The following is a 25,082-nucleotide window of genomic DNA, read 5'->3' as shown; positions in this document are numbered from 1 at the left end:
TCCCCCAAGGTGAGAGAGAGAAAGACATTCACCTTCACAGCTCCAGACATCCCCGGGAACAGGAGTCGGGCTGTGCATACACCGTCATGAAGCCCGCAGCCTCTCTCAGAACCCACCAGGTTTCCATGCCACGTGTGTGCCTTCTTCTGTCCCTTCTTCTGAGAAATGCCACCCTAGGCAAATGCCTTGTGGTAAATACACCCCTGCCTCCTACCCAAGAGAGCCTTCCACTACCACTGCCTCCCATACACCAGCCACCATCTCCCATGGCGAGAGAGAGAAAGACATTCACCTTCACGGCTCTGGACATCCCCGGGAATGAGAGTCAGGCCGTGCATACACTGTCATGAAACCTGCAGCCTCTCCTGGAACCCACCAGGTCCCCATGCCACGTGTGTCCCTTCTTCCGTCCCTTCTTCTGAGGGGCAGTGCTGCCTCCCCTGAGAAATGCCACCCTAGGCAAATGCCTTGTGGTAAATACACCCCTTCCTCCCACCCGAGAGAGCCTACCACTACCACTGCCCACCATACACCAGCCACCATCCCCCATGGCGAGAGAGAGAAAGACACTTACCTTCACAGCTCTGGACATCCCCGGGAACGAGAGTCAGGCTGTGCATACACCGTCATGAAACCCACAGCCTCTCTTGGAACCCACCAGGTCCCCATGCCGCGTGTGTCCCTTCATCTATCCCTACTTCTGAGGGGCAGTGCTGCCCCCCTGAGAAAGGTCACCCTCGGCAAATGCCTTGTGGTAAATACACCCCTGCCTCCCACCCGAGAGAGCCTTCCCCTAACACTGCCCCCCATACACCAGCCACCATCCCCCAAGGTGAGAGAGAGAAAGACATTCACCTTCACAGCTCCGGACATCCCCAGGAACGGGAGTCGGGTTGTGCATACACCGTCATGAAACCCGCAGCCTCTCTCGGAACCCACCAGGTCTCCATGCCACGTGTGTCTCATCTTCTGTCCCTTCTTCTGAGAAATGCCATATTAGGCAAATGCCTTGTGGTAAATACACCCCTGCCTCCTACCCGAGAGAGCCTTCCACTACCACTGCCCCCCAAACACCAGCCACCATCCCCCATGGCGAGAGAGAGAAAGACATTCACCTTCACAGCTCTGGACATCCCCGGGAACGAGAGTCGGGCTGTGCATACACTGTCATGAAACCTGCAGCCTCTCTTGGAACTCACCAGGTCCCCATGCCACGTATGTCCCTTCTTCCGTCCCTTCTTCTGAGAAATGCCACCTTAGGCAAATGCCCTGTGGTAAATACACCCCTTCCTCCCTTCCGAGAGAGCCTTCCCCTACCACTGCCCACCATACACCAGCCACCATCCCCCATGGCGAGAGAGAGAAAGACACTCACCTTCACAGCTCTGGACATCCCCAGGAGTGAGCCTGGCTGTGCATACAACATCATGAAACCTGCAGCCTCTCTTGGAACCCACCAGGTCCCCAGGCAGTGTGTGTCCCTTTTTCTGTCCCTTCTTCTGAAGGGCAGTGCTGACCCCCCTGAGAAATGCCGCCCTAAATACACCACACCAGTACACCACACTGCCATTTCTATCTATGGGGAGCTGCAGCGCCTAGGCTTTCTGAATGGGGCCATTCCATGGCTTCAGGAGTTCATGTACAATCGGCCTATGCCAGTGGTGGGCAACCTTTTTTTTCAACTGAGCCAAATCTCGCCAAAACCACAATTGAAATTTATTTTGAGAGCCACATTTTTAAAACTGAAAATACATCTCCCATATAGTAATTCATCCCCCATAGTAATTCATCCCCCATAGTAATTCATCCCCCATATAGTAATTCATCCCCCATAGTAATTCATCCCCCATATAGTAATTCATCCCCCATATAGTAATTCATCCCCCATAGTAATTCATCCCCCATATAGTAATTCATCCCCCATAGTAATTCATCCCCCATATAGTAATTCATCCCCCATATAGTAATTCATCCCCCATATAGTAATTCATCCTCCATATAGTAATTCATCTCCCATATAGTAATTCATCCCCCATAGTAATTCATCCCCCCTATAGTAATTCATCCCCCCTATAGTAATTCATCCCCCATATAGTAATTCATCCCCCCTATAGTAATTCATCCCCCATATAGTAATTCATCCCCCATAGTAATACATCCCCCATATAGTAATTCATTCCCCATATAGTAATTCATTCCCCATATTCCCCTGTGTCAATTCACTTACCTTTGCTCCGCGCGTTCCTCTCGCCGTGTTCCCGCGCCGTTCTGGTCTTCAGGGCGGACTGTGAGAGGAGAGGAGTTCGTCACGCTGCCCCGCCTACATCCTGGCTGCCCCGCCTACATCCTGACAGCTGCAGAGTCCTGACTTTTGGGGCGGCCGCCCGAGAGGAGGGAGGGGAGGGGGAGGCCGCCCGAGAGGAGGGAGGGGAGGGGGCAGCCGGCCGCCCGAGAGGAGGGAGGGGAGCGGGCACCCGGCACACAGAAGAGCCGCATTGAAGTTTGTAAAGAGCCGCATGTGGCTCGCGAGCCGCGGCTTGCCGACCACTGGCCTATGCCATTCAGATTGTAGCAGAACTCAACAAAATTTTCCACCTGGCTGTGTTGTGTGACCTGGAGGACACTTTCTTTCCAGAGATGTATCTAGAATTTGAACATTTTTAATGGACCCCATCAGCGGCAGATAGCCTATGATAAATCCCTCTTTACACAGTATAAAAGGCCATTGTAGTGTAAGGTTCATGCTTCAATGATCCCGACAACGGTGACAACTAACCAAACTTCGGTGACATCAATTTAAAGCTGTAGTCTAAGGCCCATGTCCTACTTGAGATCCTGACACTTAGGGGTTTATTTACTAAAGCTGGAGAGTCCAAAATCAGACTCCCTTCTGCATAGAAACCAATCAGCTTCCAGGTTTCATTGCCAAAGCTTCATTGAACAAGCTGAGGTTAGAAGCTGATTGGTTTCTATGCAGAAGGGAGTCTGATTTTGGACTCTCCAGCTTTAGTAAATAAACCCCAAAGTGTCAAACTGTAGTCAATCTGTTGGAATTATTGTGATGGCGCCAGGCCTGGTGTGAGACTCAGCTTCCTTCTTGTGGATTGCTGCAGCGCTGAATCTGTGCAGCAAAACAAGAGGAGCTTTTCTTCCACCAGATCTAAGACATCGACTGAAACCCCATCCCTGGGACCCCCATTACAGCTGCAGGGGGGATTATTCCTGCTATGGTTCTGATGCTGCTGCTTCTAATCCCATAGCTGAACCAGGGTCAGAATCACGAGGCAAATAAAATTTTGAGATATCAATAATATTACTAGAACTAAAAATATACAGTATATATGCCACAAACTGTTCTCCATCTCACACCCCATTTGACACTGACCCGCATGCTCTCCTCCTTTGCCAGAGCCAATCTGGAGTCACGTTCTGTGCAGTCTTTAATGCTGTCTTCATGGTATTTTTGGTCCTCAGAGAAGAAATAACATTTATCATGAATGTTGATCCAAAGATGTGGACATCTAGATGAATTTCCTGTGATATGGAATAGAGAGTGCGGTATCACTGAGTAACCAAATCCATAGATATTCAGGCAAAAAAAAAATCTTTATCACTTCAAGGTCAAAGGAGCATACAGGCAAAACCAGAGGCAATAAACGTTTTATATTGGGCGTCCATGTGCTGAAATACTGCGGAAATGCTGCTAATCTATCCATCACAACCATTCGATGGGCCAAATGAGGTGAATATCCTTTTCCCTATCACAATCAGTAGTTCCTTCCACTGGCACTGTATGTACTGGGGGCTAGGATAAGTGTAGGCGGCCAGAATGATAAGTATGTCGCCTCTTCTTTCTGCAGGTACAGTGGGGCAAAAAAGTATTTAGTCACCACCAATGGTGCAAGTTCTCCCACTTACAAAGATGAGAGAGGCCTGTAATTGGCATCATAGGGAGACCTCAACTATGAGAGACAAAATGAGAAAACAAATCCAGACAATCTCATTGGCTGATCTGGAAAGAATTTATTTGCAAATTATGGTGGAAAATAAGTATTTGGTGAATATGAAAAGTTCATGTCAATACTTTGTTATATATCCTTTGTTGGCAATGACAGAGGTCAGACGTTTCCTGGAAGTCTTCACAAGGTTGGCACACACTGCTGGTATGTTGGCCCATCCTCCATGCAGATCTCCTCTAGAGTAGTGATGTTTTGGGGGCTGTCCCTGGGCAACACGGACTTTCAACTCCCTCCAAAGGTTTTCTATGGGGTTGAGATCTGGAGACTGGCTAGGCCACTCCAGGACCTTGAAATGCTTCTTACGAAGCCACTCCTTCGTTGCCCGGGCGGTATGTTTGAGATCATTGTCATGTTGGAAGACCCAGCCACGTTTCATCTTCAATGCCCTTGCTGATGGAAGGAGGTTTGCACTCAAAATCTCACGATACATGGCCCCATTCATTCTGTCCTGTACATGGATCAGTCGTCCTGGTCCCTTTGCGGAGAAACAGCCCCAAAGCATGATGTTGCCACCCCCATGCTTCACAGTAGGTATGGTGTTCTTTGGATGCATCTCAGCATTCTCTCTCCTCCAAACATGACGAGTTGTGTTTCTACCAAACAGTTCTATTTTGGTTTCATCTGACCATATGACATTCTCCCAATCCTCTTCTGGATCATCCAAATGCTCTCTAGCAAACTTGCTCTACCTCAGAAGAAGTGCGTGCGCACGAAACGCATCAGAGGGAGCCTGTGGACATCATTGACACTACGCCGCCGGTGCCATGTGGAGGCCCGGCGGCCACCTTTAATTTTAAGAGGGTCAGTGGGTCACTTTCACTTGCCACCTGATTACATGCTTTTTACTTGGTTTTTTTAAATAAATTGAAGTAATATACTACACTATGAGTATCTCTCTGTGTTCTCTGTGAGGGGTCCCTCTCCCAATTTCACAGCCACAGAGTGATTTCAATCCCAGCCCTGGTGCCATTGAAGAGGAATATCCTATCCTGGGAGCTTCCTGGCCTGCAGGATTTCGCTTTTCCACAAGAGGGCGTTATCGTCATCCATTTCAGCACATATCCATTTTCTGACCAGAGGGAGAGAGGGGAATCTCCAGGATTTCTTACACACATGCGTATTTTAAATACGCTTCTGGTTAGTTTGCATTCTTTCCATTGGCACTGGGAATTATTGAGCACCTTTTCAGGACTATTATTGTGTTGATTTGCATGATTTGATCGTTTTACAGCGCTGCATTTTATATGTATATGTTTTATTGAGGATTTTTATATGCGTTTATCCTGGATGTTCATCTGCTGTTTCTTTGAGAGCGCTCACTGTGTGTCTTTTACCTATACAACTGTTGCTGGTATGTTGGCCCATCCTCCATGCAGATCTCCTCTAGAGCAGTGATGTTTTGGGGGCTGTCGCTGGGCAACACGGACTTTCAACTCCCTCCAAAGGTTTTCTATGGGGTTGAGATCTGGAGACTGGCTAGGCCACTCCAGGACCTTGAAATGCTTCTTATGAAGCCACTCCTTCGTTGCCCGGGCGGTATGTTTGGGATCATTGTCATGTTGGAAGACCCAGCCACGTTTCATCTTCAATGCCCTTGCTGATGGAAGGAGGTTTGCACTCAAAATCTCATGATACATGGCTCCATTCATTCTGTCCTGTACATGGATCAGTCGTCCTGGTCCCTTTGCGGAGAAACAGCCCCAAAGCATGATGTTGCCACCCCCATGCTTCACAGTAGGTATGGTGTTCTTTGGATGCAACTCTGCATTCTCTCTCCTCCAAACACGACGAGTTGTGTTTCTACCAAACAGTTCTATTTTGGTTTCATCTGACCATATGACATTCTCCCAATCCTCTTCTGGATCATCCAAATGATCTCTAGCAAACTTCAGACGGGCCCCGGACATGTACTGGATTAAGCAGGGGGAGACGTCTGGCACTGCAGGATCTGAGTCCCTGGCGGCGTAGTGTGTTACTGATGGTAGCCTTTGTTACGTTGGTCCCAGCTCTCTGCAGGTCATTCACTAGGTCCCCCCGTGTGGTCCTGGGAGTTTTGCTCACCGTTCTTGTGATCATTTTGACCCCACGGGGTGGAGCCCCAGATAGAGGGAGATTATCAGTGGTCTTGTATGTCTTCCATTTTCTAATTATTGCTCCCACAGTTGATTTGTTCACACCAAGCTGCTTGCCTATTGCGGATTCAGTCTTCCCAGCCTGGTGCAGGTCTACAATTTTGTTTCTGGTGTCCTTCGACAGCTCTTTGGTCTTCACCATAGTGGAGTTTGGAGTGTGACTGTTTGAGGTTGTGGACAGGTGTCTTTTATACTGATAACAAGTTCAAACAGGTGCCATTGATACAGGTAATGAGTGCAGGACAGAGGAGCCTCTTAAAGAAGAAGGTCCAGGTCTGTGAGAGCCAGAAATCTTGCTTGTTTGTAGGTGACCAAATACTTATTTTCCACCATAATTTGCAAATAAATTCTTTCCAGATCAGCCAATGAGATTGTCTGGATTTGTTTTCTCATTTTGTCTCTCATAGTTGAGGTCTACCTATGATGCCAATTACAGGCCTCTCTCATCTCTGTAAGTGGGAGAACTTGCACAATTGGTGGGGACTAAATACTTTTTTGCCCCACTGTATTTCTGTTTGCTTTTTTGACCCAAGGTATCTTTGTCTGTCGGTCTTATGGATATACCTGGCGGTATTCCCGAGTGTAGCTCGGGGAGAAATTTCAATACCAAAAGTGGTATCCCCGAGCAACATTTGTGCTTACCATGCGGCGTTGCTCAGGGATTCCCTGTAGCGCTTACCTTGTCCTTCGCTCCCGTGTTGTGTCCCCTGCAGCGTCCCCGACCATCTCCTCCGGCCGATGCCGGCATCCGGCTTCTGTGTTCCGGTCCCTGTGACGTCGGGAAGTATGGGGGTCGGAACAAGCGGCAAATTAAAAATTTTAAAAACTGTCATTTTTTTGTAAACAAATATTACTTAGCAAAACATTGCTGTTTCAAACCATTTCACATACATTTTGTCCCGAGTGCTTTGTCCGGCGCCCTGCCTGCATTTTTACCGCCCTTTCCGCCTGGAAACTGAGAAATGTCTATGGCGTCCAAAAAGCGTCCCTTTAGGTCAGACGCGGTTTTAGACCGGCTAGAGAACAGCGATAGTAAATCAGAACCACTTGCAGAATTGAGTGATAATGATTGGTGGGGGAAATTCCTCATCAGACACTGAAAACGATTCTGCGACTTTGCTCAGCGACGTGCGAACTTGGCGCTATATTTCACATTTCAGTGTTTCTGGTTTGATTATATTATTGAGTTAAATTTATTATTATTATATTATTATTGTTTATGATTATTTATTACATTATAATTTATGATTTCATGTTTCAAGTTTTATCCTCCCCGGGATGTTTACTAGACTCTTGTCCGGACAGATTTCAGGGAGTTATTCCTAAGAATTACAGCCTACAATAAAAAAACTACATATTTCCATGCAAAAAAATGTACCGCTTTCAGCACCAAAAATCTGAAATAATCATACCGCCAGGGAGGTTAAGCATCTGGTCTTTCAGTCTGGATGGTGATGGGAAGGGAGAGCAATTTCTGGATGGTGATGGTTAGAGAGGACAATTTCTGGATGGTGATGGGAAGAGAGGAAAATTTCTGGATGGTGATGGGATGGGAAGATGATTTCTGGATGGTGATGAGAACAGAGGATGATTTCTGGATGGTGATGAGAAGAGAGGATGATTTCTGGATGGTGATGGTTAGAGAGGACAATTTCTGGATGGTGATGAGAACAGAGGATGATTTCTGGATGGTGATGAGAAGAGAGGATGATTTCTGGATGGTGATGGTTAGAGAGGGCAATTTCTGGATGGTGATGGGATGGGAGGATGATTTCTGGATGGTGATGGGAAGAGAGGAAAATTTCTGGATGGTGATGGGATGGGAGGATGATTTCTGGATGGTGATGAGAAGAGAGGAAAATTTCTGGATGGTGATGGGATGGGAGGATGATTTCTGGATGGTGATGGGAAGAGAGGAAAATTTCTGGATGGTGATGGGATGGGAGGATGATTTCTGGATGGTGATGAGAAGAGAGGATGATTTCTGGATGGTGATGGGAAGAGAGGATGATTTCTGGATGGTGATGGGAAGAGAGGATGATTTCTGGATGGTGATGGGAAGAATGGATGATTTCTGGATGGTGTTGGGAAGAGAGGATGATTTCTGGATGGTGATGAGAAGAGAGGATGATTTCTGGATGGTGATGGGAAGAGAGGATGATTTCTGGATGGTGATGGGAAGAGAGGATGATTTCTGGATGGTGATGGGAAGAGAGGATGATTTCTGGATGGTGATGGGAAGAATGGATGATTTCTGGATGGTGTTGGGAAGAGAGGATGATTTCTGGATGGTGATGAGAAGAGAGGATGATTTCTGGATGGTGATGGGATAGGAGGATGATTTCTGGATGGTGTTGGGAAGAGAGGATGATTTCTGGATGGTGATGGGAAGAATGGATGATTTCTGGATGGTGTTGGGAAGAGAGGATGATTTCTGGATGGTGTTGGGAAGAGAGGATGATTTCTGGATGGTGATGGGAAGAATGGATGATTTCTGGGTGGTTATGGGAAGAGAGGACTATTTTTTGGATGGTGATGAGAAGATGGGAAGAGGGAATTATTTCTGGTTTACGATGTGAAGGGAAGACAATTACTGGTTGATGATGAGGAGAAGGATGAATTCTAGTTGATGATGGGAAGGGAAGACAATTTCTGGTTGGTGATGGGAAGAGAGGATGATTTTTGGATGGTGATGGGAAGAGAGGACTATTTCTGGTTGGTGATGGGAAGGAAGGATGATTTCTGGATGGTGATGAGAAGAGAGGACTATTTCTGGTTGGTGATGGGAAGGGAGGATGATTTCCGGTTGATAGGAAGGGAAGACAATTTCTGGTTAGTAATGGGAAGAGAGGATGATTTCTGGATGGTGATGGGAAGAGAGGACTATTTCTAGATGGTAATGGGAAGAGGGGACAATTTCCTGGATGCTGATGGTAAGATAGAACGTTTTCTGGGTGGTGGTGAGAAGGGGGGACAATCTTCTGGATGGTGATGGGAAGTGGGGAGAAATTCTGGATGGTACAGTAGTTGGAAGAGGTTGATTTCTGGATGGCGATGGGAAGGGAGGGTGATTTTCGGTTGAGGATGGGAAGGGAGGGTGATTTCTGGTTGAGGATGAGAAGGAGGGTGATTTCTGGTTGAGGATGGGAAGGCAGGGTGATTTCTGGTTGAGGATGGGAAGGGAGGGAGATTTCTGGTTGAGGATGGGAAGGGAGGATGGTTTTTGGTTGGTAATGGGTTGGGAGGACCATTTCTGGATGTGATGGAAAAGAGGATGATTTCTGGATGGTGATAGGAAGAGAGGATTTTTTTTTTGTTGGTCATATGATGGGAGGACAGTATCTGGTTCATGATGAGAAATAATATCAATTTAGGATTGGTGATGGGATGGGAGGATGAATTATGATTGGTGAATGGGAGGAAGTTCAATTATTGCATGGTTATGAGGAGGAGGGGCAATTACCATTCAGAGATGGTAAGGGAGAATCATTTCTGGTTGATGATGGGAATGGAGAATCATTTCTGGTTGATGATGGGAAGGGAGAATCATTTCTGGTTGATGATGGGAATGGAGAATCATTTCTGGTTGATGATGGGAATGAAGAATCATTTCTGGTTGATGATGGGAAGGGAGAATCATTTCTGGTTGATGATGGGAATGGAGAATCATTTCTGGTTGATGATGGGAAGGGAGGGTGATTTCTGGTTGAGGATGGGAAGGGAGCATGATTTCTGGTTGCTGATGGGATGTGAGGATGATTTTTGGTTGGAGACAGGAGCAAAGGATGTTGAGGACATTGTGGAACAATTTTCTGATACTGATCTCTAACAATCCTCCGTCCTCACTAGAGTCCAGTAGGAATCATTACCAGATGCTACAAACTTCAGTCAGAAATGTTAAATGTAAATCTTGCTATGTTACCTAGTTTTGCCTGTTTGGTCTCAAGGAGGAATTTGAAACATTTTTCCAGTTCTTCCTTTGACAGACGTCTTTGTAAATTGAAGTTACTTGTGACCAATCCATCTTCTCTTATACCTGAAAATAGTGCACAATATTGTTAAAGAGTAACTCTGGCCACTCCCTGGGCATTCGCTCTCATGACATTCTAGTGTAGCAAAGGAAGTCAGTGCTTGAGGACTTTCCTTTAACAAGTCTCCCCATATGTCTCACTGGTTATGGGTCCTATTGTGAGTGATGTTGGAATGATGATGTACCTCTACTAAAGAGCTACCAACCCAACATGTCATAATTATACTAACCCAGATAGCAAATGCCCCCAGTCCTGTCCTTCCCTGTGTGGCAGCATCTCCTGGATCCTCAGGAATAGACTGGCCATTAAGCTAACACAAACCTGGAATAAGTAAAAGTGAGTAAATGATGAAGAACTATATGAACCAAGGATTTAATTGTACAGATTTGTGTATCCATTGAAAAACAGTCACTGACAGGTCTGTGCTCAATGTATATACTGTATGCCAGCTAGGTTTCTCACCCACACAAGGTAAAAGGCTCAAAGATTTGAAAAAAAAATCAGATCTCAACAAGTTCACTGGTCCTGGAGTGAAGGGGCTTTATAGAGCTTTGGGTGGGAAAAGCCTCCATTTCCAGGTCCACATCATACCTGGTAGCCTTAGCAAAGTAGCTTATAACCACTCTAGAATCAGATCATTTAACCCACAAGAAAGAGTCTTAGGGCCCCCCCCTACAGTGGCGGAATGTCAGAGTCAAGTGCAACATTTGTGACCCTGATAGTTCTGCCACCCACTGATGCCAGTAGTTTTATATTTTAATTTCATTTTTTTATCATTTTGGGGTTTTTTTTTTACAAATTAATTTTTTACAATTTTAAGAAAAAAGTTTTAGGCGCCCTGTTGGAGGGCTTCGGTGAAATATCTGGGGTCTAAACGGGCTTCTGATTTTTCACCTTTAAGACAGAGAAAAGAGATTGAGGACACAGCCCTCAATCGCCTTCTCTGCAGCCTCAGCTGCACAGAATGAATGGACAGGAATAACTCTGTACAGAGCTTCCCCTCCATTCACAAACTGAAGCATAGTAAATACAGTTTACTATGTTTCAGTTATGAATGGACGGAGTCAGTGATCAGTACCGATCACTGACTTTGTCCATTCAGAAAAGGAAGGGAGTGTCAAATTACATATTTACTGGCCCATCTCCTGCTCTCCTCCCTGAAAGTATCCACCCCCAGCAGCCAGTGAAGGAGGGAAGGGGGGAAGCTGGGAGCAATGCAGGGGGGTGAGGGGGACCAGGAGAGCACACAGGGGCCCGGTGGCAGCGGAGCCTGGATAGGAGGGGCAGCAGGGTGGAATATAAAAGAGGCAACCCCCTCCATTTTCCCCCTGCAGCTACTGAATGCCTTTGGGAGGGAGAGGAGGAGAAGCAGGCTTTCCGTGACTGCAGGAGAAAAAGGAAGGACGTTGGTTCCTCCTATCCAGGTGTACAGGGGAGCCGCACAGTGCTCCCTGGAGCATAAGACCGGGTCGCAATTGTGACCCCTGCAACCCCTGTAGGTATGCCCCTGTCTGATACTCAGATTTAGGGGGTGAGAGGTAATTGTCAAAAAATCAAAGGGTGTTTTCAGAAATACCTATCCAAATTTTTGTGAGCTTTTTTAATAGCTCAGATGAGCAGATGTTTTGTTTGTTCTGTTATGGACTTGTTGTACGAAGATGTCCTGCACTGAACCTGTGTTAGATTGCTGTGTCACTGGAGTAAAGTGCAGGACTAACCTACCTGAAATGTCCTTGGGTGTCCCTGTCTCCTGCATGGTTCACCTCTGCCACTACCTGATGAGATTGCCATTAAGCACCAGCCATTCTCAAAATTCCAGCAAATTTGCAAAAAAATGACCTTTGTTAAAACTCTTCAGATCAGATCGAAAAACTTGGACACCAACATAGGTTCAATTAGAAGTGCGCAATCCGAAAAGGGTGTGTGAGAAACTGAATGATCACCTCTGAAATGTACTGGAGAGCCAGCAGCAATCAATTGAATCAAGATCTATTTACAGCCCAAGGAGATTTAAGCCAATGGCAGTATACCGTATGTAATGGCCCCACCCCTGAGGAGTCCTTTACCTGAGACTTTGAGAAATATCAGTACTAACTGGAGAACAGCACACGTCAACAGCAATGCCATGAGCAGCGCAGGGACTCGGTAAATACCGCAGGATGGTCCAGGGGCCACATGCACACAATGAAATGAATTTTGAGCCTCCTGGTTGCAGCTGGATAAATCAGGGGCCACATGCTCAGAAACAGTTCCTGGAAATACACAGAGAACAAAGAACCGTGAATGATGGTTATATAGTTACCGTATTTGCCGGCGTATAAGACGACTGGGCGTATAAGACGACCCCCCTACTTTTCCTGCTAAAATGTAGTGTTTGGGCTATACTCGCCGTATAAGACTACCCCTCTTCCAATGCACACCAGTGGGAGGAATAGTGCCCCATCATTGGTATCAGTGGGGGGAATAGGTGCCCCATCATTGGTATCAGTGGCAGGAATGGTGCCCCATCATTGGCATCAGTGGGAGGAATAGTGCCCCATCATTGGTATCAGTGGGAGGAATAGGTGCCCCGTCATTGGTATCAGTGGGGGGAATAGGTGCCCCATCATTGGTGTCAGTGGGAGGAATAGTGCCCCATCATTGGTGTCAGTGAGGGGTGGAATAGTGCCCCATCGTTGGTGTCAGTGGGGGGGGGAATAGTGCCCCATCGTTGGTGTCAGTGGGGGGGGGAATAGTGCCCCATCGTTGGTGTCAGTGGGGGGGGGAATAGTGCCCCATCGTTGGTGTCAGTGGGGGGGGGAATAGTGCCCCATCGTTGGTATCAGTGAGAGGAATAGTGTCCCATCATTGGTGTCAGTGAGGGGTGGAATAGTGCCCCATCATTGGTGTCAGTGAGGGGAGGAATAGTGCCCCATCATTGGTGTCAGTGGGGGGTGGAATAGTGCCCCATCGTTGGTGTCAGTGGGGGGGAGGAATAGTGCCCCATCGTTGGTGTCAGTGGGGGGGAGGAATAGTGCCCCATCGTTGGTGTCAGTGGGAGGAATAGTGCCCCATCGTTGGTATCAGTGGGAGGAATAGTGCCCCATCATTGGTATCAGTGACACCAATGATGGGGCACTATTCCTCCCACTGACACTTGCTGACCCTGTTCTCGTATGGTGCTGCTGCAGCCAGCATATGTGGTTGCAGCAGCACCTCTACACAGAGCACTTACCTGCTGCTCCGGCACTCAATTTTCGCGGGGCCGCTCGGCTCCGCCCCCTCGCCGGTGATTGGCCGCCTGTGTGCCTTTCCTGAGCTACAGTTCTGGCGGCCAATCACCGGTGAGGAGGCGGAGCCGCGCAGCCGCACGAACATCCAGTGGCCGAACTGAAGGAGACGCCGCGCTTCCTGGACCGGATCGTCGTGGGACTGGATCCAGGTAAGAGACGTCAGCCCCTGCAAACCCCTGTACTTAATGCCGCAGCCCCCCTAACATGTGTACCGGCGTATAAGACGACCCCCGACTTTTGAGAAGATTTTCAAGGGTCAAAAAGTCGTCTTATACGCCGGCAAATACGGTACATAGTTAGCCTGGCTGAAAAAAGACAAAAGTCCATCCAGTTCAACCATTAAAAAAGAAAAAAAGTTATTTTTTTATCATTTAAATATTTTATTAATACTTTTCAAATGACCATTTTGGATATACAAAAGTTAGTAAAATAGACAAAATAAGTTACTCAAATTTGTCTAACATTATCAAATTATAATATTAATCTTGGTAATCTTTTACCCCTCCCCCCTCCCCTCCAAATCCCCCTTGATTGTGCACTTTCCCCCTCATTCTAAAGATTCTGTTCCTGGAGTTATACTGATATTATATTGTTTTTGTCCCCTATGACTTCTTTTCTCTATTTCACATATTCTACGTATAAACTTGACTTTTTAACCCCTCGCCCTCCTGAGGATTTACCCCCCTTAATGACCACGCCTCTTTTTGCTACTCGGCGCTGCACTAATTCAACTGATAATTGCGCGGTCATGCAACGCTGCACCCAAACGAAATTTACATCCTTTTTTTCACACGAATAGAGCTTTCTTTCGGTGGTATTTGATCACCTGTGCGCTTTTTATTTTTCACGCTATAAACAAAAAAAGACCAAAAATGTTGAAGAAAAACAATATTTTTTAATTTCAGCTATAAGAAATATATAGTAAACTCAAAGTTGGTTATAAATTTAGGCCAAAATGTATTCTGCTCCATGTTTTTGGTAAAAAAAAATCCCAATAAGTGTATATTGATTGCTTTGTGTGACAGTTATAGAGACTACAAACTATGGGAGAGATACTGCAATTTACACCATTTTTTTGCTATACAGCGCTGTGCTAGTTTAATGGACAATTGCGCGGTCATGCAATACGGTACATAAAAGAAATTTACATCCTTTTTTCCCCACAAATTGAGCTTTCTTTTGGTGGTATTTGATCGCCTGTGCGGTTTTTATTTTTTGTGCTATAAAAAAAAAGGCTGTAATTTTTGAGAAAAAAAAACAATATTTTGGACTTTTTGCTATAAAACATGTCCAGTAAAAAAAAATTAAAAATCAACATTCGTCATAAATTTCTGGCAAAATGCATTCTGCGACATGTCTTTGCTAAAAAAAAAAACCCAATATGTGTAAATTAATTGGTTTACATGAAAGTTATAGCGTTTACAAATGGCGGGAAAGATACTGGGATTTTTAATTTTTATTTATACTAATAATGGCGGCGATCAGCGACTTATGGCGGGATTGCGGGACTGTGGCGGACATTCTGACACTGGGGGGGAACTGACTTGGGGTCACTGACATCCCCAGTGACACCAATACACTGATCAGTGCAAAAAAAACCCCACTGACACTGTACTAATGGCACTGGGGAGGAAGGGGTTAACATTTTTATTTACTGAAAGGGTTAACTGTGTGAAGGGAGTGTTTTACTAGGGGGCGGGGGTGTGTATGTGAGATAAACTCTTCTCTCCGGCTCAGCATGTCAGGAGCTGACAGGGAACTGACAGAGAGTAGAGCTACTGCAGCTCTGCTCTCTGTCAGTGATAGCCGCTAATCGGTAACGACCGGCTGTGACCCGGCGACTGACATCCGCGGCCATGATCAGCAGGACAGGTAGGGCGGTGGCGCGCCTCTCGCGCGCCTCCTACTTGTTTTGCAAACACACGATTTAAAACGTGGTTTTGCCCAGCCGTGCCGCCCTGCCAATGTATTTCTACAGTGGCTGGGCGGCATGTGGTTAAATTCTTCCCACTTTTCCCACCTTGTACTGAAAATCTCCATTGTATCTTCCTCCATGTGGTAAAGTTCCTCCATTCTATATATCTTCTCCACCCTTTCTACCCAATCCTTTACCTTCGGCACCTGTTGTTCCCTCCAAAACTTGGGTATCAATCCCTTCGCTGCATACCATAGAGAAGCCAAGTCTCTGGATCCTTTGGGGTACTGACCTCTGTTATTTCCTGTATTATACGTACTATACCCTCCCAGTAATCTTGGATTTTGTGACACTCCCACCATAAGTGAAATATTGTACCTCTAACCCCACATCCTCACCAACATAAAGGAGAATTGTCTCTACGTATTCTATGTCCTACATTCGGTGTGATATACCATCTTACCAAACATTTATAGTTCATTTCAACTTCCTTCATGTTTACATTCCCGTGAATTAATCTATACATTTTCTTTTGTTTTCCCTCATCAATTATTACTCCTAAATCCCTTTCCCAATTCTCTATAAATGGTGGCCTTATAGTCGTGCTTAATCCTGTGAGAATCTTATATATTGTAAAAATCCCGTGCTTCCCATCTCCCCGTGTATCTAATAAGTGCTCAAAGGGGTTCCAATCCTCTTTAAAAAAGCAAAAAGTTACAATCCTACACCCACAGTTGATCCAGAGGAAGGCGAAAAAAACCCAGCAAAGTATGATCCAATTTGCTGCTGCAGGGAAAAAAAATTCCTTCCTGACCCCCCGAGAGGCAATCGGATATTCCCTGGATCAGCTTTCCATATAAATGTTATATCCAGTTATATTCTGTGTATCCAAGAAAGAATCCAGGACTTTCCTACAGCAATCCACTGAGCTGGCCACACCCAACTCTGGAGGGAGTCTATACCACATTCTCACAGCTCTTACTGTGAAGAAACCTTTCCGTGTTTGGAGATGAAATGTATTTTCCTCCAGACGTAATGTATGGTCATGGTGCATTCCGATGAGTGTGTTTGTTAGGTTATGGATCTCTCCAGATCCTCTATTTATAGCATTGTTAATGTCAGTTGGAAGCAATGAACAAGGACATACAATACGGAGACCTGCCTTGTGTGGAAGTATTTCACAAAGATGGGCAGTAGTGGTCATTTCCAGGAATACGCCACACCACCAAGATCCAAATGTCTCAAATAGGTGGAACCATGAGAAGGGTATAGTAAGGAACTCTGCATGGAGCAATGAGGATATAATGATGGACTGGGCATGGAACAATGAGGATATAATGATGGACTGCGCATGGAACAACGAGGATATAATGATGGACTGTGCATGGAACAATGAGGATATAATGATGGACTGTGCATGGAACAATGAGGATATGGTGATGGACTGTGCATGGAACAATGAGGATATAATGATGGACTGTGCATGGAACAATGAGGATATAATGGTGGACTGTGCATGGAACAACGAGGATATAATGACGGACTGCGCATGGAACAATGAGGATATAATGATGGACTGCGCATGGAACAACGAGGATATAATGATGGACTGTGCATGGAACAATGAGGATATAATGATGGACTGCGCATGGAACAATGAGGATATAATGGACTGTGCATGGAACAATGAGGATATAATGATGGACTTTGCATGGAACAATGAGGATATAATGATGGACTTTGCATGGAACAATGAGGATATAATGATGGACTGTGCATGGAACAATGAGGATATAATGATGGACTGTGCATGGAACAACGAGGATATGGTGATGGACTGTGCATGGAGCAATGAGGATATAATGATGGACTGGGCATGGAACAATGAGGATATAATGATGGACTGTGCATGGAGCAATGAGGATATAATGATAGACTGTGCATGGAACAATGAGGATATGGTGATGGACTGTGCATGGAACAATGAGGATATAATGATAGACTGTGCATGGAACAATGAGGATATAATGATAGACTGTGCATGGAACATTGAGGATATGGTGATGGACTACGCATGGAACAATGAGGATATAATGATGGACTACGCATGGAACAATGAGGATATGGTGATGGACTGTGCATGGAACAATGAGGATATAATGATGGACTGTGCATGGAACAATGAGGATATGGTGATGGACTGTGCATGGAACAATGAGGATATAATGATGGACTGCGCATGGAACAATGAGGATATGGTGATGGACTACGCATGGAACAATGAGGATATAATGATGGACTACGCATGGAACAATGAGGATATGGTGATGGACTGTGCATGGAACAATGAGGATATGGTGATGGACTGTGCATGGAACAATGAGGATATGGTGATGGACTGTGCATGGAACAATGAGGATATAGTGATGGACTGCGCATGGAACAATGACGATATAATGATGGACTGCGCATGGAACAATGAGGATATAATGATGGACTGCGCATGGAACAATGAGGATATAATGGACTGTGCATGGAACAATGAGGATATGGTGATGGACTGTGCATGGAACAATGAGGATATAATGATGGACTGCGCATGGAACAATGAGGATATAATGATGGACTGTGCATGGAACAACGAGGATATAATGACGGACTGCGCATGGAACAATGAGGATATAATGATGGACTGCGCATGGAACAACGAGGATATAATGATGGACTGTGCATGGAACAATGAGGATATAATGATGGACTGCGCATGGAACAATGAGGATATAATGGACTGTGCATGGAACAATGAGGATATAATGATGGACTTTGCATGGAACAATGAGGATATAATGATGGACTTTGCATGGAACAATGAGGATATAATGATGGACTGTGCATGGAACAATGAGGATATAATGATGGACTGTGCATGGAACAACGAGGATATGGTGATGGACTGTGCATGGAGCAATGAGGATATAATGATGGACTGGGCATGGAACAATGAGGATATAATGATGGACTGTGCATGGAGCAATGAGGATATAATGATAGACTGTGCATGGAACAATGAGGATATGGTGATGGACTGTGCATGGAACAATGAGGATATAATGATAGACTGTGCATGGAACAATGAGGATATAATGATAGACTGTGCATGGAACATTGAGGATATGGTGATGGACTACGCATGGAACAATGAGGATATAATGATGGACTACGCATGGAACAATGAGGATATGGTGATGGACTGTGCATGGAACAATGAGGATATAATGATGGACTGTGCATGGAACAATGAGGATATGGTGATGGACTGTGCATGGAACAATGAGGATATAATGATGGACTGCGCATGGAACAATGAGGATATGGTGATGGACTACGCATGGAACAATGAGGATATAATGATGGACTACGCATGGAACAATGAGGATATGGTGATGGACTGTGCATGGAACAATGAGGATATGGTGATGGACTGTGCATGGAACAATGAGGATATGGTGATGGACTGTGCATGGAACAATGAGGATATAGTGATGGACTGCGCATGGAACAATGAGGATATAATGATGGACTGCGCATGGAACAATGACGATATAATGATGGACTGCGCATGGAACAATGAGGATATAATGATGGACTGCGCATGGAACAATGAGGATATAATGGACTGTGCATGGAACAATGAGGATATGGTGATGGACTGTGCATGGAACAATGAGGATATAATGATGGACTGCGCATGGAACAATGAGGATATAATGATGGACTGTGCATGGAACAATGAGGATATAATGGTGGACTGTGCATGGAACAATGAGGATATAATGATGGACTGTGCATGGAACAATGAGGATATAATGATGGACTGTGCATGGAACAATGAGGATATAATGGTGGACTGTGCATGGAACAATGAGGATATAATGATGGACTGCGCATGGAACAATGAGGATATAATGGTGGACTGCACATGGAACAATGAGGATATAATGATGGACTGTGTATGGAACAATGAGGATATAATGATGGACTGTGTATGGAACAATGAGGATATAATGATGGACTGCGCATGGAACAATGAGGATATAATGATGGACTGCGCATGGAACAATGAGGATATAATGATGGACTGTGCATGGAACAATGAGGATATAATGGACTGTGCATGGAAAAATGAGGATATAATGATGGACTGTGCATGGAACAATGAGGATATAATGATGGACTGTGCATGGAACAATGAGGATATAATGATGGACTGTGCATGGAACAATGAGGATATAATGATGGACTGTGCATGGAACAATGAGGATATAATGATGGACTGCGCATGGAACAATGAGGATATAATGATGGACTGTGCATGGAACAATGAGGATATGGTGATGGACTGTGCATGGAACAATGAGGATATAATGGACTGTGCATGGAACAATGAGGATATAATGATGGACAGCGCATGGAACAATGAGGATATGGTGATGGACTGTGCATGGAACAATGAGGATATAATGGACTGTGCATGGAACAATGAAGATATAATGATGGACTGCGCATGGAACAATGAGGATATAATGATGGACTGTGCATGGAGCAATGAGGATATAATGATGGACTGTGCATGGAACAATGAGGATATGGTGATGGACTGTGCATGGAACAATGAAGATATGGTGATGGACTGTGCATGGAACAATGACGATATAATGATGGACTGCGCATGGAACAATGACGATATAATGATGGACTGTACATGGAACAATGAGGATATAATGATGGACTGCGCATGGAACAATGAGGATATGGTGATGGACTACGCATGGAACAATGAGGATATAATGATAGACTGTGCATGGAACAATGAGGATATGGTGATGGATTGAGCATGGAACAATGAGGATATGGTGATGGACTGCGCATGGAACAATGAGGATATAATGATGGACTGTGCATGGAACAATGAGGATATAATGATGGACTGTGCATGGAACAATGAGGATATAATGATGGACTGTGCATGGAACAATGAGGATATAATGATGGACTGCGCATGGAACAATGAGGATATAATGATGGACTGCGCATGGAACAATGAGGATATAATGATGGACTGTGCATGGAACAATGAGGATATAATGGACTGTGCATGGAAAAATGAGGATATAATGATGGACTGTGCATGGAACAATGAGGATATAATGATGGACTGTGCATGGAACAATGAGGATATAATGATGGACTGTGCATGGAACAATGAGGATATAATGATGGACTGTGCATGGAACAATGAGGATATAATGATGGACTGCGCATGGAACAATGAGGATATAATGATGGACTGTGCATGGAACAATGAGGATATAATGGACTGTGCATGGAACAATGAGGATATAATGATGGACAGCGCATGGAACAATGAGGATATGGTGATGGACTGTGCATGGAACAATGAGGATATGGTGATGGACTGTGCATGGAACAATGAAGATATGGTGATGGACTGTGCATGGAACAATGACGATATAATGATGGACTGCGCATGGAACAATGACGATATAATGATGGACTGTACATGGAACAATGAGGATATAATGATGGACTGCGCATGGAACAATGAGGATATGGTGATGGACTACGCATGGAACAATGAGGATATAATGATGGACTACGCATGGAACAATGAGGATATGGTGATGGACTGTGCATGGAACAATGAGGATATAATGATGGACTGTGCATGGAACAATGAGGATATGGTGATGGACTGTGCATGGAACAATGAGGATATAATGATGGACTGCGCATGGAACAATGAGGATATGGTGATGGACTACGCATGGAACAATGAGGATATAATGATGGACTGTGCATGGAACAATGAGGATATGGTGATGGACTGTGCATGGAACAATGAGGATATAATGATGGACTGCGCATGGAACAATGAGGATATGGTGATGGACTACGCATGGAACAATGAGGATATAATGATGGACTACGCATGGAACAATGAGGATATGGTGATGGACTGTGCATGGAACAATGAGGATATGGTGATGGACTGTGCATGGAACAACGACGATATAATGATGAACTGTGCATGGAACAATGAGGATATAATGATAGACTGTGCATGGAACAATGAGGATATGGTGATGGATTGAGCATGGAACAATGAGGATATGGTGATGGACTGCGCATGGAACAATGAGGATATAATGATGGACTGTGCATGGAACAATGAGGATATAATGATGGACTGTGCATGGAACAATGAGGATATAATGATGGACTGTGCATGGAACAATGAGGATATAATGATGGACTGTGCATGGAACAATGAGGATATAATGATGGACTGCGCATGGAACAATGAGGATATGGTGATGGACTGTGCATGGAACACTGAGGATATAATGATGGACTGTGCATGGAACAATGAGGATATAATGATGGACTGTGCATGGAACAATGAGGATATGGTGATGGACTGTGCATGGAACAATGACGATATAATGATGGACTGCGCATGGAACAATGAGGATATAATGATGGACTGCGCATGGAACAATGAGGATATAATGATGAACTGTGCATGGAACAATGACGATATAATGATGGACTGCGCATGGAACAATGAGGATATAATGATGAACTGTGCATGGAACAATGAGGATATAATGATGGACTGTGCATGGAACAATGAGGATATAATGATGGACCGTGCATGGAACATTGAGGATATAATGATGGACTGTGCATGGAACAATGAGGATATAATGATGAACTGTGCATGGAACAATGAGGATATGGTGATGGACTGCGCATGTAACAATGAGGATATAATGATGGACCGTGCATGGAACATTGAGGATATAATGATGGACTGTGCATGGAACAATGAGGATATAATGATGGACCGTGCATGGAACATTGAGGATATAATGATGGACTGTGCATGGAACAATGAGGATATAATGATGGACTGCGCATGGAACAATGAGGATATAATGATGGACTGCGCATGGAGCAATGAGGATATAATGATGGACTGCGCATGGAACAATGAGGATATAATGATGGACCGTGCATGGAACATTGAGGATATAATGATGGACCGTGCATGGAACAATGAGGATATGGTGATGGACTGCGCATGTAACAATGAGGATATAATGATGGACTGTGCATGGAACAATGAGGATATAATGATGGACTGTGCATGGAACAATGAGGATATAATGATGGACCGTGCATGGAACAATGAGGATATAATGATGGACTGCGCATGGAGCAATGAGGATATAATGATGGACTGTGCATGGAACAATGAGGATACAATGATGGACTGCGCATGGAGCAATGAGGATATAATGATGGACTGTGCATGGTACAATGAGGATATAATGATGGACTGCGGATGGAACAATGAGGATATGGTGATTGACTGCGCATGGAACAATGAGGATATAATGGTGGACTGTGCATGGAACAATGAGGATATAATGATGGACTGTGCATGGAACAATAAGGATACAATGATGGACTGCGCATGGAGCAATGAGGATATAATGATGGACTGCGCATGGAACAATGAGGATATGGTGATTGATTGCGCATGGAACAATGAGGATATAATGATGGACTGCGCATGGAACAATGAGGATATAATGATGGACTGTGCATGGAACAATGAGGATACAATGATGGACTGCGCATGGAACAATGAGGATATAATGATGGACTGTGCATGGAACAATGAGGATATAATGATGGACTGTACATGGAACAATGAGGATATGGTGATGGACTGTGCATGGAACAATGAGGATACAATGATGGACCGTGCATGGAACAATAAGGATACAATGATGGACCGTGCATGGAACAATGAGGATATAATGATGGACTGCGCATGGAACAATAAGGATACAATGATGGACCGTGCATGGAACAATGAGGATATAATGATGGACTGTGCATGGAACAATGAGGATATAATGATGGACTGTGCATGGAACAATGAGGATATAATGATGGACTGTGCATGGAACAATGAGGATATAATGATGGACTGCACATGGAACAATGAGGATATAATGATGGACTGCACATGGAACAATGAGGATACAATGATGGACTGCGCATGGAACAATAAGGATACAATGATGGACTGCGCATGGAACAATGAGGATATAATGATGGACTGCGCATGGAGCAATGAGGATATAATGATGGACTGCGCATGGAACAATGAGGATATGGTGATTGACTGCGCATGGAACAATGAGGATATAGTGATGGACTGTGCATGGAACAATGAGGATATGGTGATGGACCGTGCATGAAACAATGAGGATATAATGGTGGACTGCGCATGGAACAATGAGGATATAATGATGGACTGTGCATGGAACATTGAGGATATAATGATGGACCGTGCATGGAACAATGAGGATATAATGATGGACTGCACATGGAACAATGAGGATACAATGATGGACTGCGCATGGAACAATGAGGATACAATGATGGACTGCACATGGAACAATGAGGATATAATGATGGACTGCACATGGAACAATGAGGATACAATGATGGACTGCGCATGGAACAATAAGGATACAATGATGGACTGCGCATGGAGCAATGAGGATATAATGATGGACTGCGCATGGAACAATGAGGATATGGTGATTGACTGCGCATGGAACAATGAGGATATAATGATGGACTGCGCATGGAACAATGAGGATATAATGATGGACTGTGCATGGAACAACGAGGATATGGTGATGGACTGCGCATGGAACAATGAGGATATAATGATGGACTGCGCATGGAACAATGAGGATATAATGATGGACTGCGCATGGAACAATGAGGATATAATGATGGACTGTACATGGAACAATGAAGATATGGTGATGGACTGCGCATGGAACAATGAGGATACAATGATGGACCGTGCATGGAACAATGAGGATATAATGATGGACTGTGCATGGAACAATGAGGATATAATGATGGACTGCGCATGGAACAATGAGGATATAATGATGGACTGCGCATGGAACAATGAGGATACAATGATGGACCGTGCATGGAACAATGAGGATATAATGATGGACTGCGCATGGAACAATGAGGATACAATGATGGACTGCGCATGGAACAATGAGGATATAATGATGGACTGCGCATGGAACAATGAGGATATAATGATGGACTGCGCATGGAACAATGAGGATACAATGATGGACTGTGCATGGAACAATGAGGATATAATGATGGACTGCGCATGGAACATTGAGGATATAATGATGGACTGCGCATGGAACAATGAGGATATAATGATGGACTGTACATGGAACAATGAGGATATAATGATGGACTGCGCATGGAACAATGAGGATATAATGATGGACTGTGCATGGAACAATGAGGATATGGTGATGGACTGTGCATGGAACAATGAGGATATGATGATGGACTGTGCATGGAACAATGAGGATATAATGATGGACTGCGCATGGAACAATGAGGATATAATGATGGACTGCACATGGAACAATGAGGATATAATGATGGACTGCGCATGGAACATTGAGGATATAATGATGGACTGCGCATGGAACAATGAGGATATAATGATGGACTGTACATGGAACAATGAGGATATAATGATGGACTGCGCATGGAAC

At 44.7% G+C, this 25,082-nt stretch overlaps 1 protein-coding gene across 1 annotated transcript in view; it reads right to left on the bottom strand.

The window, feature by feature from the left end:
- Positions 1–25,082, bottom strand: part of LOC149449576 (killer cell lectin-like receptor subfamily B member 1A) — a 50,480-nt gene that overhangs the window by 22,029 nt on the left and 3,369 nt on the right. Inside the window, exons 2-4 of the mRNA XM_089693073.1 lie at positions 12,249–12,434; positions 10,074–10,187; positions 3,386–3,534 (exon numbers count right to left, since the gene is read on the bottom strand). Coding sequence (XP_089549199.1) covers positions 3,386–3,534; positions 10,074–10,187; positions 12,249–12,434 — 449 coding nt within the window. The remainder of the gene's footprint in view (positions 1–3,385; positions 3,535–10,073; positions 10,188–12,248; positions 12,435–25,082) is intronic.

The sequence above is a fragment of the Staurois parvus genome, unplaced genomic scaffold (genome assembly GCF_062004578.1).
Source record: "Staurois parvus isolate SC_StPar_1 unplaced genomic scaffold, SC_StPar_1.0 ptg000612l, whole genome shotgun sequence".
NCBI lineage: Eukaryota > Metazoa > Chordata > Amphibia > Anura > Ranidae > Staurois > Staurois parvus.
This window is presented reverse-complemented; position numbering and strand designations above follow the sequence as displayed.